Source organism: Sturnus vulgaris, chromosome 9 (genome assembly GCF_052056855.1).
Source record: "Sturnus vulgaris isolate bStuVul1 chromosome 9, bStuVul1.hap1, whole genome shotgun sequence".
Classification (NCBI taxonomy): domain Eukaryota; kingdom Metazoa; phylum Chordata; class Aves; order Passeriformes; family Sturnidae; genus Sturnus; species Sturnus vulgaris.
The window spans coordinates 19,712,193-19,726,812 of NC_142251.1; the positions used below are offsets into that span (position 1 = coordinate 19,712,193).

General features: G+C 38.3%; 1 protein-coding gene across 3 annotated transcripts in view; it reads right to left on the minus strand.

The window, feature by feature from the left end:
• Positions 1-12,750: 12,750 nt before the first annotated feature.
• OLFM3 (olfactomedin 3) overlaps positions 12,751-14,620 on the minus strand; it is a 53,687-nt gene continuing 51,817 nt past the window's right edge. For all 3 annotated transcript variants that reach the window (XM_014885179.2, XM_014885171.2, XM_088170067.1), the window contains exon 6: positions 12,751-14,092. In XM_014885179.2, the coding sequence (XP_014740665.1) occupies positions 13,415-14,092 (678 nt within the window). In that variant the 3' untranslated portion in view covers positions 12,751-13,414. The remainder of the gene's footprint in view (positions 14,093-14,620) is intronic.

Consider the following 14,620-nt stretch of genomic DNA (forward strand, 5'->3'; position numbering starts at 1 on the left):
GTGTCTATCCATCATGCATGCTGGATAGAGGTCAGAATAGAAAAATACCACAGCTTTAGGAGGGGAGGATTAAAAGCATTTGTCTGAGCTAAAGCACTGGAAAATAAAACCTAGATTCAGTCAACTACAGTTTAATGATATATTTTGATAAAGTTATTTCATTAAACCAGACACCTTGTAGGGTAAATGAGCTTTATTAAAGCAATCAAAACCGATGATTTTGCAATGCACTGAAGTGAATGAATGGACCTCAGTGTTAGTTAACCTTCACTGCACTTTTCATTTTACAACTATAATTGACATTAGAGTGCACATTTAATCTATTTGTCTTATTTATCCTCATGATCAGTGATGCCAAGGTATGGAGCTCTGCAATAGGCTGTGGGCTGCACAGTTTACTGTATCTTGTCACTCAGTCATCAGCTGCTGCACTTCTGGTTTTTAGTAGTATGAGTTTGGAAACTGCTGAAGGAAATGGTCTTAAATCCAGGTGCCTCCAGAACATTATAAGACAAACACAAGATGAAGAGGGTTTCTCTTGAAGTCACATCTCTTTCATTTCTCATTTAGTGCCTTAGAACCAAAACCTCCCTTTCCTTCAGGGTTTTAGCTCTAATGACACACATTGAATTGTTATCTGTGCTAAACAAATAACATTGGCTTCAATTCAGGTTTGATGCTTTCATGCTGCTTGAATGATCTGATTTATTATTTTACATGGTGTTCCTGTGTGGTGTGATGTGCTCTCTTGTATTGTAACTTTCAGTCATGTGTCATGTGAATTCCCCAAAAGCACAAACATCCACCATTTCTGTCTTATCAATACAACCACAAAGCCCTCTAAAGAATCCCCCAAACATTAATTGAAATACTTGCTGCTAGCCAGTGTGAAGAAACTGGAACAGTTTGTTTGAATCTAAATATGGCCATACACAAAGAGCATTTGGAATTGCTATGGAGTGTAGGAAAAGGCTGTTAATTTCAGCTATGAAAATGAAGCTCCAAAGGTACATTAAAAATGTAGAATATGAAACTGAATCATGGGAAAATCAGCACAGATAATGTCATAAAGAAATTCTTCAGAAAGCTGAAGACTTACACTGGTTAAAGACAGACTGCTTAAATGTTCATCCATAGAGTTTTCCTTAACCTGCAGACTCTGGAAACAAGAAATACATTTGGCTTCGTGTCTTTACTCATGAGGCAAAGGTAGGGTACTTGTGCAGCCACCACCAGGGCATTATTCAAAAGAAAATACTGTTTCAGTGTTGGTACCGAATTGAACACTTTCTAAGGACACTGAAGTTTCCTTGGAGAAAAGAAAGGATAGCACTAAACCCAATATTTTCTTTCTAAACAAGTTAATGGAATACTTTACATCTTGCTATCTTCTTTCTTCATCTGTCAAAAGTGTTTCAGAAGAAATTTCTCTCCCTGTTGGATAAGTTCACACTATATTAAACAAATATAAATATTTTCTTTTCATAGATCGTTCTATACGTTTAATGACATCTTTAATTTTCAGTGTTCAGAGTATTTGGGAACAAATCTGGTATAATCCCTTATTCTGTATTCCTGGCCATTATGCAAATTACAGCAAGAAAAGTGCTCATCTCCAGGAATTGTTCTCATGGTTTGGCCTTTCTAAGGTTCTTAAAGGTACTTAAGTGATTTAAAATGGTATTATCAGTAACTTCTTGATTTAGGGAAATTAAAACTAATTTTTTTTAGGAATCATCATTATTTTGTTGCTAAGGAACAAGCCAAGAATGCTGGCTGATATTCTTTCACAGACATAATCCCTTATAGCATTCTTTCTATGTATTTATTCACAGAGCTGCTGATGACTGAATGGAAATAGGATTTAGTGGGATTTAATGATATTCTCAGTAGAAAAGCTTAGCTTATTATGCAAGTCCTAGTGGGAATTTTCTTTCCCAAAGATATTTTATAAGCATTTAGATACTTTAAAGTGTACAAAATAGAGAACCAGCTCTCAAGCAGAAAAAGTAAGTCCCATCAAACTATTATTGTATTTAAATGTAGATCTTTATAGAAGCTGCACGCTAAACTCACAAACAAAATGTGGGATTATTTATTTTAAGGCTTTGAATTGCCTGTTCTCCTTCTTGTTATTGACTACATTTACATTACTACAGTCTTTCAATTTATGCTTGGTATAGTGTCAAAATAGTAAAACTAGAATGGAATTTTCCACACCTGGTCGATGATAAAGAGGGATGAAATAACCAGCACCAGCTGGGCACTCCTGATGCAGTCTGAGCCCCCTCCATGAGATGTGTAGCTGCTGTCAGCAGTGATCCTGACAATGTCCTCCACTCTCCAGGAGTGACAGGTTTGGCACAGCTGCTCCACCCTGGTGTGACTGCACAGATAAAAAATTAGCTGGAAAACTGTTTTTGCTTCCACAAGGTAGCCGTGAATCTGAGTTTTTCCCCAAAAAGGCCTTGGCCTCAATGGTTGTGAACAGCATGACAGATACAGTCTGGCAACTCAGCTTCTGCAATGAATTATTAACGAGAGAAAAGCTATTTAGTACCCCTGGAAATTGTAGCTGATTGCTAGGATAGCATCTCAGTATTGTTGTACGTGATACTGATGAATGGGCTCTGTAAAATTGAAATAATGGAAGAATCTTTAGAATATTAATGCAGTAAAAGCTGTCTGTCATGAGTCAGTGACACAGCAACAATTGATTACTTAGTACAGGTTTGGAGATTCTTGAAGATGGTTTACTGAGCCAGAAAATTGTCTAATAAAGTGACTTTTTCGTAGAGATGTTTTGTATAAATTCATGGTTATCTGCTAAATTACAGTCCATGTAATTTTGTAATATAGTGTGAAATGTATTTATTTCAGCCTTTTCTGCTGAAATTAGATGTATGGGCCTGGATCATCTATTCAAGAAAATACTTCCTGAAAAAGTGATAGCTATTTTTGAAAGACGAGAACAGATAGCACAGAAATAATCAGAAAGGTGAAGCTGGTGTCTTCATATATTCTCTTAGAAATATTTCTATCTGTAGCATTTTAATGTAGTGACTTTGGAAGCTGAGTAGACAAAGAAAATATTCTCATTGTACTACTATTGCCTCTTCAAGGATGAAAACAAAAACCCAACAATTAAACAACAATTGGGTTTCTCTCTTTGATAATAAAATTAAATGGAAATATGGGAGTCTTTGACTGACTCCTGTATATTTGTAAAATAAAAGGTGGTGGTTAGGAAAGGTTATTTGCAAGCACAAACCACAGTGGTTAAAAAGCCAGACATAAATGTGTAGAAGTAAGGTTCGGGTTATCTGGTGACTAATACCTGCCAAGGTTATCTGGCTTGTGGTTATTTCAATCTGTTGGGGTTTCTGTAAGCCATGCTGAGACAGGGTGAGTCCCCTGCCTGAGATTTGCTTTTTCTTTTGCACCCAGGCAGAGTGGATTGTCACTCAGGAGAATCACTGCTGTGGGGACTGGTGGAGTTCAGACAATCCCTGTAATGCTTCTCTCCTTACCCAAAGAGGTTTAGAGTTTTTCTCAGCCTAACCCATCAGTCGCTCACTATCAGCCATGATCTCCTCCTACATACCTATTGTAACACCATTTTTTTTTTCTTAAATTTCTCCAAAAAAAGAGAAAGTCCATTTGTTGCATCATGCTGTTGTGGTTCTTGCTTTAACATTTATATTCCATGTACCATGTTAACTTTACTATAGTCAAGATAGAGACCTGGAAGAATCTATAACTTAAGGTCATAATTGTATCCCAAAATCTTTCTTTTTCTGTATAACTTAATTTGTGAACTAAATCAATCAGTGAGTGCCTCATTTATATGGCATGAGACATGGCTGGTTTTGTGTCTATGTGGCAATATCTATCTAGCCTACGTTCTGTATTCCCCTAGTTTTTGTTTTGTTTTTTCTATTTAACTCTAGATTATTCCATTTGTCACTTACACAGCACACCACACAGTTGTATCAGCTCAAACAGGCTATGAGTAGTAGCAGAGAGTTGGAAACAGGAAGAAAAAAGTGGAGAAGTCCTACACTGGATTTACTACTACTGAAATGTAGAACTATACTCATTAAAAACTTGTGATTAGTCTTGATTCCTGGCAAGTCTGTAACAGTCATTGAAAAAAACAGAAATCATCCTACAACATTTACAAGTAAATCACTTATCCAATATTCTACCAGTCTGATTTTTGTGTTAATGACAATTGTTAAAATTGATTAAATGCTGGTATCTCGTGTATATTGTCAAAAGACAGCCCAAAGTAACCATTGTTTAGCCTTATCTGACTTTTTGAAGCAAAATCTCACAAAGGGTTACTCATAACAACTTTCATGTGACTTTCTAGATCAGTAATTTCTATAAGTGCAGGAAAGTCCAAATCATGATACAATTTTTAAATGTTGACCTTTTAATGTTTCTTGAAGCTTTGCTGTGTGTTTATTCAGTCTTTATAAACCTGAATGCAAGAATGCACCCAAAAGTGCTGATAAATGGTTTAGTTCTAAATGTGTCAGAGATTCATACAGTTAGAGTGTAAATCCATACTGAATAATGCATTACCTAATCTGACCTTTCCTGTTTCACAGACCATCACACTTCTCCAAAATTGACTCCAGTATTGGCTCATTGTTGAGTCCGATAGTTTGGGATTGACTGAAGCAAAAGGGAAGTGAAACTTCCCACCCTTCACACATTCTCAGCATCACTGGGTACACAAATAATTCAGTCAGTTCTTTTACAGCTCTTATTGGTATAAAAATATTTTCAGATATGGTTTCTTAATGTCCCTTTTAAAGTTAATAGCATCGTTTGTGTAGAAGGGAAGCAGAAGAGTATTTGTTGAATAATTATCTAATTAATTACTTGACATGCCAAACGACCTTTTCCATAACTTAGTGAAACACCTTGTAAAAGGGCTCTGAAATTTTACAGGACTAGGCCCAGTAGTGTTAGTGACATGACAATGGGGCCAATTTCTATTTCAATATATGTAAGTATATGTTATTTTGAATGAGTTATTTGGCAGGCAAGAGGAATCTCTATTTATTAGCAGATGACAAAAGAATACAAATTAGAAAAAAAGTTGTAAAAACCCTAATTAGTGTTTCTAGACTTGCTGTAGCAATCTACTTATTTAGCAGAATTTCTGTAATAAATCCAATAAATCACCCAGGTGGCAGTAATGAACAAAATGTTCCTGAGTCTGTGCCACCAGGTGGACTAGCTAAACAGTAGCACAAAACTTTGGCAAATGACTTAGAAGTTGTTTACACTAAGATTGTTTTCTTACAAAGCCTGTCACACTGTAGAGTTTGCTTGACTTTATTACAAAGGCTCCTTTGATTATTCAGGTGATCACTGTGTGGAAGTGTAGGATTTCTCAGGACTATCTGCTGAGGGTTTCACAGTTTCCACAGGATGAATATCTTGTGTTTACACTGCATGGTGGCAGCTGCCTGGGCACTGGGGGCCATGGCTGTCCCAATCTCTGCCTGGCTCAGCCTCTGCAAGGCATGACTAATTTTGTTCCAGGTAGAAGAAATGTCTCCATTTTGGGAAGTCTGGCTAACAGGGGAGTAGTTTTCCTATGTTGCATCTTGGATTGTTTTCTGGCTGTTATTGCTTCAGTCAGTGTGTAAGCTCTTGCCCAGACATGCTATTGTCTCTCCAGGCATGGTTGTTAAATGTCATGTACAGCACAGGTACAGTCATGTGTCTGTATTTACATCTGCATGTCTATATGATCTGAAAAATTGATTTTGTGCTTTTTCTAAGAGCAGTTTGGAAAGGAAAACACAAAACTAAAATTTATGTGGCTCTTTCATTTATATGTATTTGATACACTATATACACTGATTTCAAATTTTTATCTTAATAGAAATATCATCCTACACTGTGGCATAAAATATTTCTATTTAAATGTGTTTTCTTGTTCTGATTTAATATGGCAAATAAGCAGTGTTCCATGCTCATAATTATAGGATTTAAAAAAATTTTTTGTGAGTCAGTTGAATGACAAAAATGGTACATAAATATCCAGTTCCATGATTACCTAGTCATGTAATGCATATTATTATTCAGTAATATCAATTAAAAAAAATGACCTGGTATTTGGTATATTCTGTTGAAAAATTATGAGTGTTATTAAGCTAGAGAATATATAGGGAAATACTTAATTGGGATAATTTTCTTAATATGTTATATTTTACAGCATTATTGTCTTTCAGATTAGGAGCTCTGCTGTGCATTGTTTTTCTGCTCTCTATCATGATATTGCATTGCTATTAGAATAACAGCATTTTAGCATTTGCCATAAGAGTGCAGTTCAGTATTTCAGAGTGTAATTCATTCCTGGGCACAGGGCCAGGATGAGGTCTGTGAATCTCCCAAGTCCTACTTCAGCTCCCAGATAAGTGTCAATGCATATAAAAATTGTCACGTTTTCCTCCCTCTCTTGGCCTGGTGGACAGAACTGCTTTGATGAGCTGTGTGCTGTGACGAGAGCTAGTGCAGAGGTGTAAGAGCCCGGTGTGTGTTCAGGTAGGGACCTCTGCTCCTCCTGAGCATGGCTGGGCTGTGCTGTGAGTCCTGGCAGAGCTCTGTGTCCAGGGTAGTGCCCATCCCTGACACTGCCCGGCTCTGGGAGCAGCCTTTGGGCTCCTCCTCCAGGAAGGGAGCAAAGTCACTCCATGTAAAGTGACATCTTTTTCCTTGGAAATTACTGGAGGGAATCACCCTTGGCAGACATACCGTGACTGTGAATTAACCAGCCACTTTACCAATGGACAAAGGTCTTCTAGGCCAAAAACAAAACAGGCAAAGCATTAAAAGTCAGTGGAAGAGTGTTGGAGCTGAACTTTTGGACACATATTTATCTCAGCAGAAGTGAGCTAAGGAGTGATGCACTGACTTGAGACCTGAAAGTCAAACATCAACTGCTGCTGAGCCACAGCAGCTCTGCTGGGCTTAAGCTGAGCACTTCTGTGTCCAAGGTGCTCGGCCTCAATGCTGAGATTTGTACCAATGTCCATTCTTTCCTGATGGAGTGGGAAATGGTCTCCATTAGTGCCTGTAAATTACCTTGCAGTCCCGAGGAGGTGCTGTGTGCTCTTCCCCCGGGAACGAGCTACTGTCAGAGCCACGGTAATGAGTAACCACAGCTCTCCTGCACGCTTCACCCCCAAAGGCACCTGTCCCTCCTGTGCTGCACTGGCAGGACAGTCCTCAGCCACCATCACAGCATGTCCTTCAAGGTGACAGCAAGCCAAATTTACTGAGATGAGGGACACCTAAATAAATGGCTGTTTGCATGGTGTGACACAGACTTGGAGTTAACTCGAAAGGCGTAAGGACCTTTGACAGCCTGCACACTCAATTATTGTGAGGCTTGATTTCCTGGAGTTGGAAGTGCTGCTGACCACCTTGAGGCTGTCATCCAGAGAGAAGAAATGGATGTCTAAACCTGCCGGGCTCAATGATGAATTTAATTTGAATTAATTTCTTACTGTGGCAGGTATGAAACAAAATATTTCCTTTAAAATAAATAAAAGGGAAGAAAGTTATCTTGAATCTGTTTTAAATTATTTCTGTAGAGCAATCCATTATATACAATCAGTATTGCTTGTAGGCAGTTTTATGGGCATGCTAGGGCTAAATTTTATGTAACTGGCAAAATAAATTTACACCTTCTCCAGATGAAACTTGCTATACTGTAAATCCTCTGTGAAGTTCGGGTTCTATCTGAACAGCTATTCATTAAACATACTGCAAGATGAGAGTTGGGGCAGGTCTAAGTGAAGATCAAGACAATTAGAACAAACAAAAGAAGAGAAAATGCAAAGCAAAATAAGCTGGAGTGGTTTGTGCATGTGGCTGATAATATGTGAGGGAAAAATAACTACTTCTGGCCCAGTGGTTTCTTCCTGTTCATGTTCACCCTAAGAACTGTGTAAATAGAACCTCAAACTTCTGTACAAAAGGCACAGTAAAATAGGTTATGTTTTGAGATGTCGAATCTGACCTGTTAGCTGTCATTTTCATGTGTCTTCATATACTTTCCTGTGCTGCTATGGTGTATCAGTCACACAGTTTCTAGGGAAAATGGTACTTCTGTACAGGGGGTGCAGAGGTGGAGCCAGAATGCAGCTGATCTAAATATTGTATTCATTTATAGTGAACTGTATTTAAAACTCTGCCATTTTTGAAACAAAATCCTGAGGAAGCTTTGTTTCACTTGGACTGCTAAAATGTTTCTGCAATGTAATTACTTTAATTGAATGTTCTGAAGCAGTAGGTAGAGGAAAACTCTACAGGCTCTTCTGCTGATGCTCAGCTGGCAAGAAGTATATGAGTTGAATAGAAATTTCTGATTCTAAGAAAAGGTGAATTTTCTTCCATGTCTGTATTTCAAGACAGAGACAAATATCCTTGGTCTTTAAGAGGTTGGATTCTTTTATGATAAACCTGGTGCAGCTACTCTTCATATTAAATCAATAAATAATACATAATAATAAATAAAAATTATTTGTGTTTTAAGAGTGAGGATTTTCTCCATGGTGATGTTGGAAGAAACAGAGTTTTAATATCTGGGGTCAATCTCTGTATTTATGAATAATCCCTCCTGTCTAGTGAGAGCTGCAGAAAAGGTGAATCCCTTGTGCTTGCCACCCTCGTGGCCTGACACAAGTGTGTAATGTGTGAGATGCTTCTGAGGAAAAACAGAAACATGTAGGGGTGTAGAGGTGATCCTGAAATGCTTACTAAATACACTGATTGACCACAACTAGCAGCCTACAGGAGTTGACAAACTATAAGAATGGTAGTTAATCATAATACCAGAATATTCAGGAGGATGATGTGTTTGCAGTTTTGAGAAAACTCCTGCACACCTCAGTTTAGTGAATCAGTGGTCATAGCTACTGCATCAATATAGAATCTCTGTTTTCTAGGGTCAGGCAAAAGCTATGCTATACAAAATGGTAATTTTTGTATAATTTCCACAACTTGGCATTGGGTAACTATCTTTCCTCAGTTTCCTATTAAGTGAATGTAGCAACCCTCATAAAAATGATCTCTGCATAACCTAAACGGTCTCTTCTGTAGGAAAAATATTATTCTGTAATTCTAGAACTATTTTATAGTTAATTTTTTTGCTTGCATGTTGATGTCCATGTATATGATCATATGTTTGGAGAATTACTGAGGAAAGTTCAGCTTAGAAAATACTCTTTGCTTTTAGTTCTAGCAATAAAGTGGTCTCTATTCTTGCTGGGGAAGTGAGTTTCAGGATCTGGCTTTATGGTCTCTAGAAGGTAGTTTGAACGCTTGAGTCCTTTTGAGTGTGAGTTTCTGGTGGGATGCAGTTGTGACACTGTTGTGGTGCAGGAATTGCTCTCCTGGGAATTAGTGACGTGGGGAGCTTGTCAGCACAGCAGACTGGGATGCAGCTCTGCCCCAAATATCTGCAGCTGCAGCCCTCATTTGCCTTTTGTGGAAAAGATGCCCAAATGCTTAGCATTGCCTTCAATGTCAAGGATGTCAGAGTCACAGCAGGGAATGCTCAGGTGATTTATAGGAAGTGATGCTTATCCAAATGATTTCCAAAAAATATTTTCACTGGCGTAAACATCAGTATGTATCAAGGCTGTTCCTGGCAATTCTTGAACTGGAACAGGATACATTTACTGGATGAGTAATTTGCTGGGAATGGTTTGCTCATTTCTACTCTAGCATTTTCTAAGCAATTGATTATGACCAATAACCAGGTAACGGGTTTGCTCAGGCTGTGCTTTGAAACAAACAGCCTTTGCTGTGGGTCCAGCCTGCTGGGCTGAGGGACAGCTAGTGCCCCTGAGCTTGTCTGAAAAGGAGGATTCTTACATACAAGCAATCTGTGATTAAAACCTTACATAATCCATCTTACTTAGTTATTTTCTTTTAATTTTTCAAATTGAATCCCATCGTTTGCTAGCAGTGATTCCAGTGCTGGGGAGGCTCCATAGTCACCCTTCCAGTGCTCTGCCTGGTACACTGTGACAGGGCAGGCTGCACACCCTTCGTGCAGTGACAATAGACTTGGTAGCTACTCACTGGCACAAATTGCCAGAAGGGACTACAGAAGATTATTACTGTGCAGGAATCTTTCTCTGGGAAGGTTTGTTCTGCCCGTTTTGTCTTGGGGAGTAGTCAGTCCATTCCAGGTAAGAGTGCTATGGGCTTTGTGGTGTGCACAGTTCACGTTCCTTAGGTTCCCTCAGAACAGGATGCCTGGAGGATTGGCAGGCTTGTGTTCCTGGGCTAGATTTGGGGTTGTCTGCATCCCTCTCTGCTGCCAGCACAGCTTGGTGAAATTTAGGTACCCTGATTTGGGTGGAGAGTGACACGGTCTTTTTACATGTTTATCCCTTGAAACAGGAGGTCGTTTAGATGAAACAGACTCTGCAATTAACTTCCCCATGTTTAAGGAGATGTTCCCCCCCCCCCCCACCCCATTTTATTGGTACCCCATTATCATAATAAAAAGCATGTACTTCACCTATAAAACTTGTAGGTTGCTTCTACATTACAAAGATTTTCTGCTTGTGCTGCTCAATTATGAAAGCAAAGCTTGTTACAGAAATCTGCTTAAATTGAGGCATGGTGTTTTCAGCCTTATGGGAATATTACTTTGGAATTTCCAATTTTGAAGAGATAGGTGATCAAACATTCACAGAAAAACGAGTACTCCTTAGAAGAAGCTTGTGGTACTTCATAATACCTTGCCATGTTTTGTATTGATTTTATGGAAACTGTTATTTCATGTTTAAATATTGGAGTCCAATCTGTTGTTACTAATTTAGAAGGGCGGGATTTATCTTGGTATGATAAATTACCTTACAAAAGTGCTTTTCCTACCCGTTTTCCATCCATCTCTAGCACCCTGTACAAGTGTCTGTTTCTGTCTTTCTTTTGACTAATAGGAGTGTGTTACCCTGTAAATGGTACTGAAATCAGGTGAGAGTTATCTTACTGTAACAACTGTTATCAACCTCTGCTACTGCATGTATGCTAATTATACAGTATGAAATTCTTATAAAGAAATATGATGGTTACCACTGTTTTCAGGTAAAGTGATCATGACTATTCTTCTAGTTTATGATGATACAGTAGAAAGAAGTTTAATTTCTCAATCTAATGACTGATGTTCTTACAAATACTGTATTGTTTGAAAAAAATGTCTATTTTGTTGAAGTTACCCATTACAGGGGAAAGGTTGAGGTTTGTTTTAAGGCTTTTGATAAAAATCTGAACATACTCCATTTTCATGAAACATCCCTGTATGACATAAAATACCTCTTTTAATGAGTAGTCATATACATTTTCACATGTCACAGAGGAGGTTTCATTGTCAATACAGGAAAGTTGGTTACAGGAGGGAAGAGATTTAATTTGTCTGTTTAGCTGAACTGAGTCTGTCCAAATTTTGTGTAAATGATTGTATGGGATAACAGCTACAATTTTGTCTAGGAGAGGGGAGATGGAAACAAGAAAGTAACTTTTCTCTGGTCATGTTGTAATGTAATTTGTTGTTTGTTGTGGGGTTGGTTTTTTTTGTTTGTTTTTTTTGCGTTTTTTTTTTCCTCCTTTATCAGTTCTTGAAACCTTATTAGCATTTTTTGTTTTGCAGCTGGTAGGAAAAATAAGGCAATTTGTTCAGCTTCACATGGGCTTGTATTATAAATCATGCTTGTAAACATATATAGACACATAATTATAATGAAAACATTAATGAGAATTTAGATGGTCTCAACTGGTACATCAGAAGAACCAGCAAATAAAATGTCTGGCTTTTCAATTTCAAAGGATATAAAATTAGAAGCTCAGATAGTGTGAGCAATACAGCTTTCACAGAATTTTTCAGATACCTGTCTTTTTCCATTATGTTAGAACCCAGCTAATAAAAAAACTCTCGTTACTAGTGTTTAATGCTACTTTCTTTCAATTTTTGCCAGAAGAGATATATAGCACCTCATTCTTTTTTTCTCAATTATACACACCTCTCCCTGCCCCTCAGTTTCTAATGAGACAGTACAGCAACCCACACAGCTTTCAGAAGTATTTGTTTTGTGAAGGCATCAGTTTGGGTGTAGTAATTCTACTCTTAGCAAGCCCCTGTTCCCTAACAGGAATTATGATGAATACCAGGGGCCACAGTGATCACCTGGGCTTTGCACCTTCCCTGGTGTATTTTCTGTGGTTGCTGTCATCCCAGAGGAGAGTTTTGTCAACAGACAAATGTTCTCCTGTTATGAATAAGAAGGCAGGCAGACGGAGAGCAGCTTGGCTTTTACCATTGCTCCTCGGTGCCCCAGAGCAGCACAAACACAGGATGCACTTCCACTCTCAGCTGGCAGGCACCAGCCCCTTCCAGCTTCTGGCTTGTAAAGTTCACAGCAGGGATAAGCATAAACAAAGGCAGTCAAATGGTGGAAGGGAAGAAAATAGGAGAAAAAGATAGAGAGAGAACTCAGCAGCAGGAGATAAAAACTGGGCAGAGCAAGTTTTGGAACTGGTCTGAAGTTTCAAAGTTGCGAATGTGCTAGTAAGCACCAGTGGAGAAGAGGAGGATCTAGGAAGCAAAGCTGAGAATAAAAATTATGCATCTGAGAAGGTACTGGTCTTTCTCAGAAATAACAACCTTTTATCAGATTTTTACCACTTTCAATTGACTCATAGCCAGAATTGCAATTAAGCTTCAATATATTTTATAAAAAATAGTACTTAGTTTACTTTCACATAAGTGAAGAGATACAATTGCACAATGGTGGTTACAATGGTAGAAATACATACTGTTGATAAAATGCTTGCAAGAGATTTAAAAACATACTGTACAGCACCACATCTGAAATTGGATGATGGCAAAATGAATCATACTCCTTGTCTAAGTAATTAAATTCCTAAATCTTTCTTTCAGAATAAATAAAAAAATACAATGTGCAACATGTCTGACACTACCAAAATGTTTCCTGAAGTTAAGCAATATATTAAAACAAAAAATGAGGTAAAAAAAGACATTCATGCATTTAAGCCACCATTAGTCTCTGACTCTAAAATAAGGCAGATCATAATCTCTTAAAAACTGTCTTTAGCCATTTAAATCCTCTTTAGTGCTTTTCAAGACAAGGTCTTGACAGACCTTGCAGAATCATGACTTAAGATGCTTTTTATTTCTGACAGGTCCTTTTTGACAGGTTCAGCCATATTTGAAATGCATTACATAGTAGAAAATGTTGCTTTTGTTTAATGAAGAAAGAAATGTAAATTAAAAGGAACTGAGCGAGATGGACTCTTTTAGAGTTAATCACAAATGAGACTGCTTTGAGGGAGGGAGGTAAGGGAAAGAAAATTATGAGTCATCCTCAGTTTTAATGATGTGGAAAAGGGTGACGTTAAACAGGACTTGATGTCCATTATTCCAGGCATAGAGAGCTCTATCTCTTGCATTGTAGTCAAGCATGGATATATGAAAATACTGATTATGGAAAGGAATGTCTGTGTACTCATAAGTGGAGGTTTTTGTGGAGTAGGAATAGTAGACCTTGGCTCCCGTTAAGTGCGAGTTAGTGACGTACAAGGTGCCACAGATCATGAAGGATTCTCCAGCACTTCTCTTTGGGTAGCCCGTGCTCCAGCTCTTCAGCACCTCCAGCGTGTCCTGGTTCAGCTGGCTGATGACAATGTTGCCTGCATTCTGGTTGGTGGCATACACAGCCCAGAGCCCAATCTCATCTGCCATCAGGTCGATGTCAGAGAAGCCACCCCAGGTGTAAGGGTAGACATTGTGGAAGCCAGCGTACTCCAGGCTACGCTGCGCCAGCACCCGCCCCGTGTCAAAGCTGTACTTGATAATGATGTTGCTCTGGTACTTGTTGAAATAGAGGGAGCCATTGTAGACAACGTGGTTGGTTCCTGCCCATTTGAATGGAAGGTTGTATGTCCTTGACTCAGCCCCACTGACGAAGTCGGCGATGGATTTGTATTCGCGGACAATTTTGTTGTTAGTGTAACTGTCCATGTACCAGACCTGGAAAGAAAACAGATTGGGAGTGAACATCTTGAACACAGTGTGTGGTATGACATGTCATGATGGAGACATTGCAGAAAAAGAAGGAAAACAAGTAGGAGATGTGCAGCAGGCTATCAAAGTGTGATATTGCCCACATTCCAGTTACAAAAACAGGAGGAACTTTTGAATTTTTGAATCAAACTGACGTGTACAGGTGAACTCTCAACACAACTGTTACTAACTACTGTGTCTGCATTTTCAGAGAAATTGAATTCTGGACTATTCAGTGTTTGGGCCTCTGCTATACGGTATAAATTTCATATGTCTAGGGACTAATAATCTAAGAGAGAGATGGGAAATGCCATGTGAGATAAACTTGAATTTATATTTAGGAATAAATGTGGTTAAATTTTTTTCAGCTGATTCTCTATTCAAAGAAAAATAGTATTTTCTTAGTAAAGGAATCAAAAACAATAACAATGAAACAAGTAAAGTTTCAAAGCCATTTTCCCCCCTTAAAACAGAATTACTACTTCTTTTTAATGT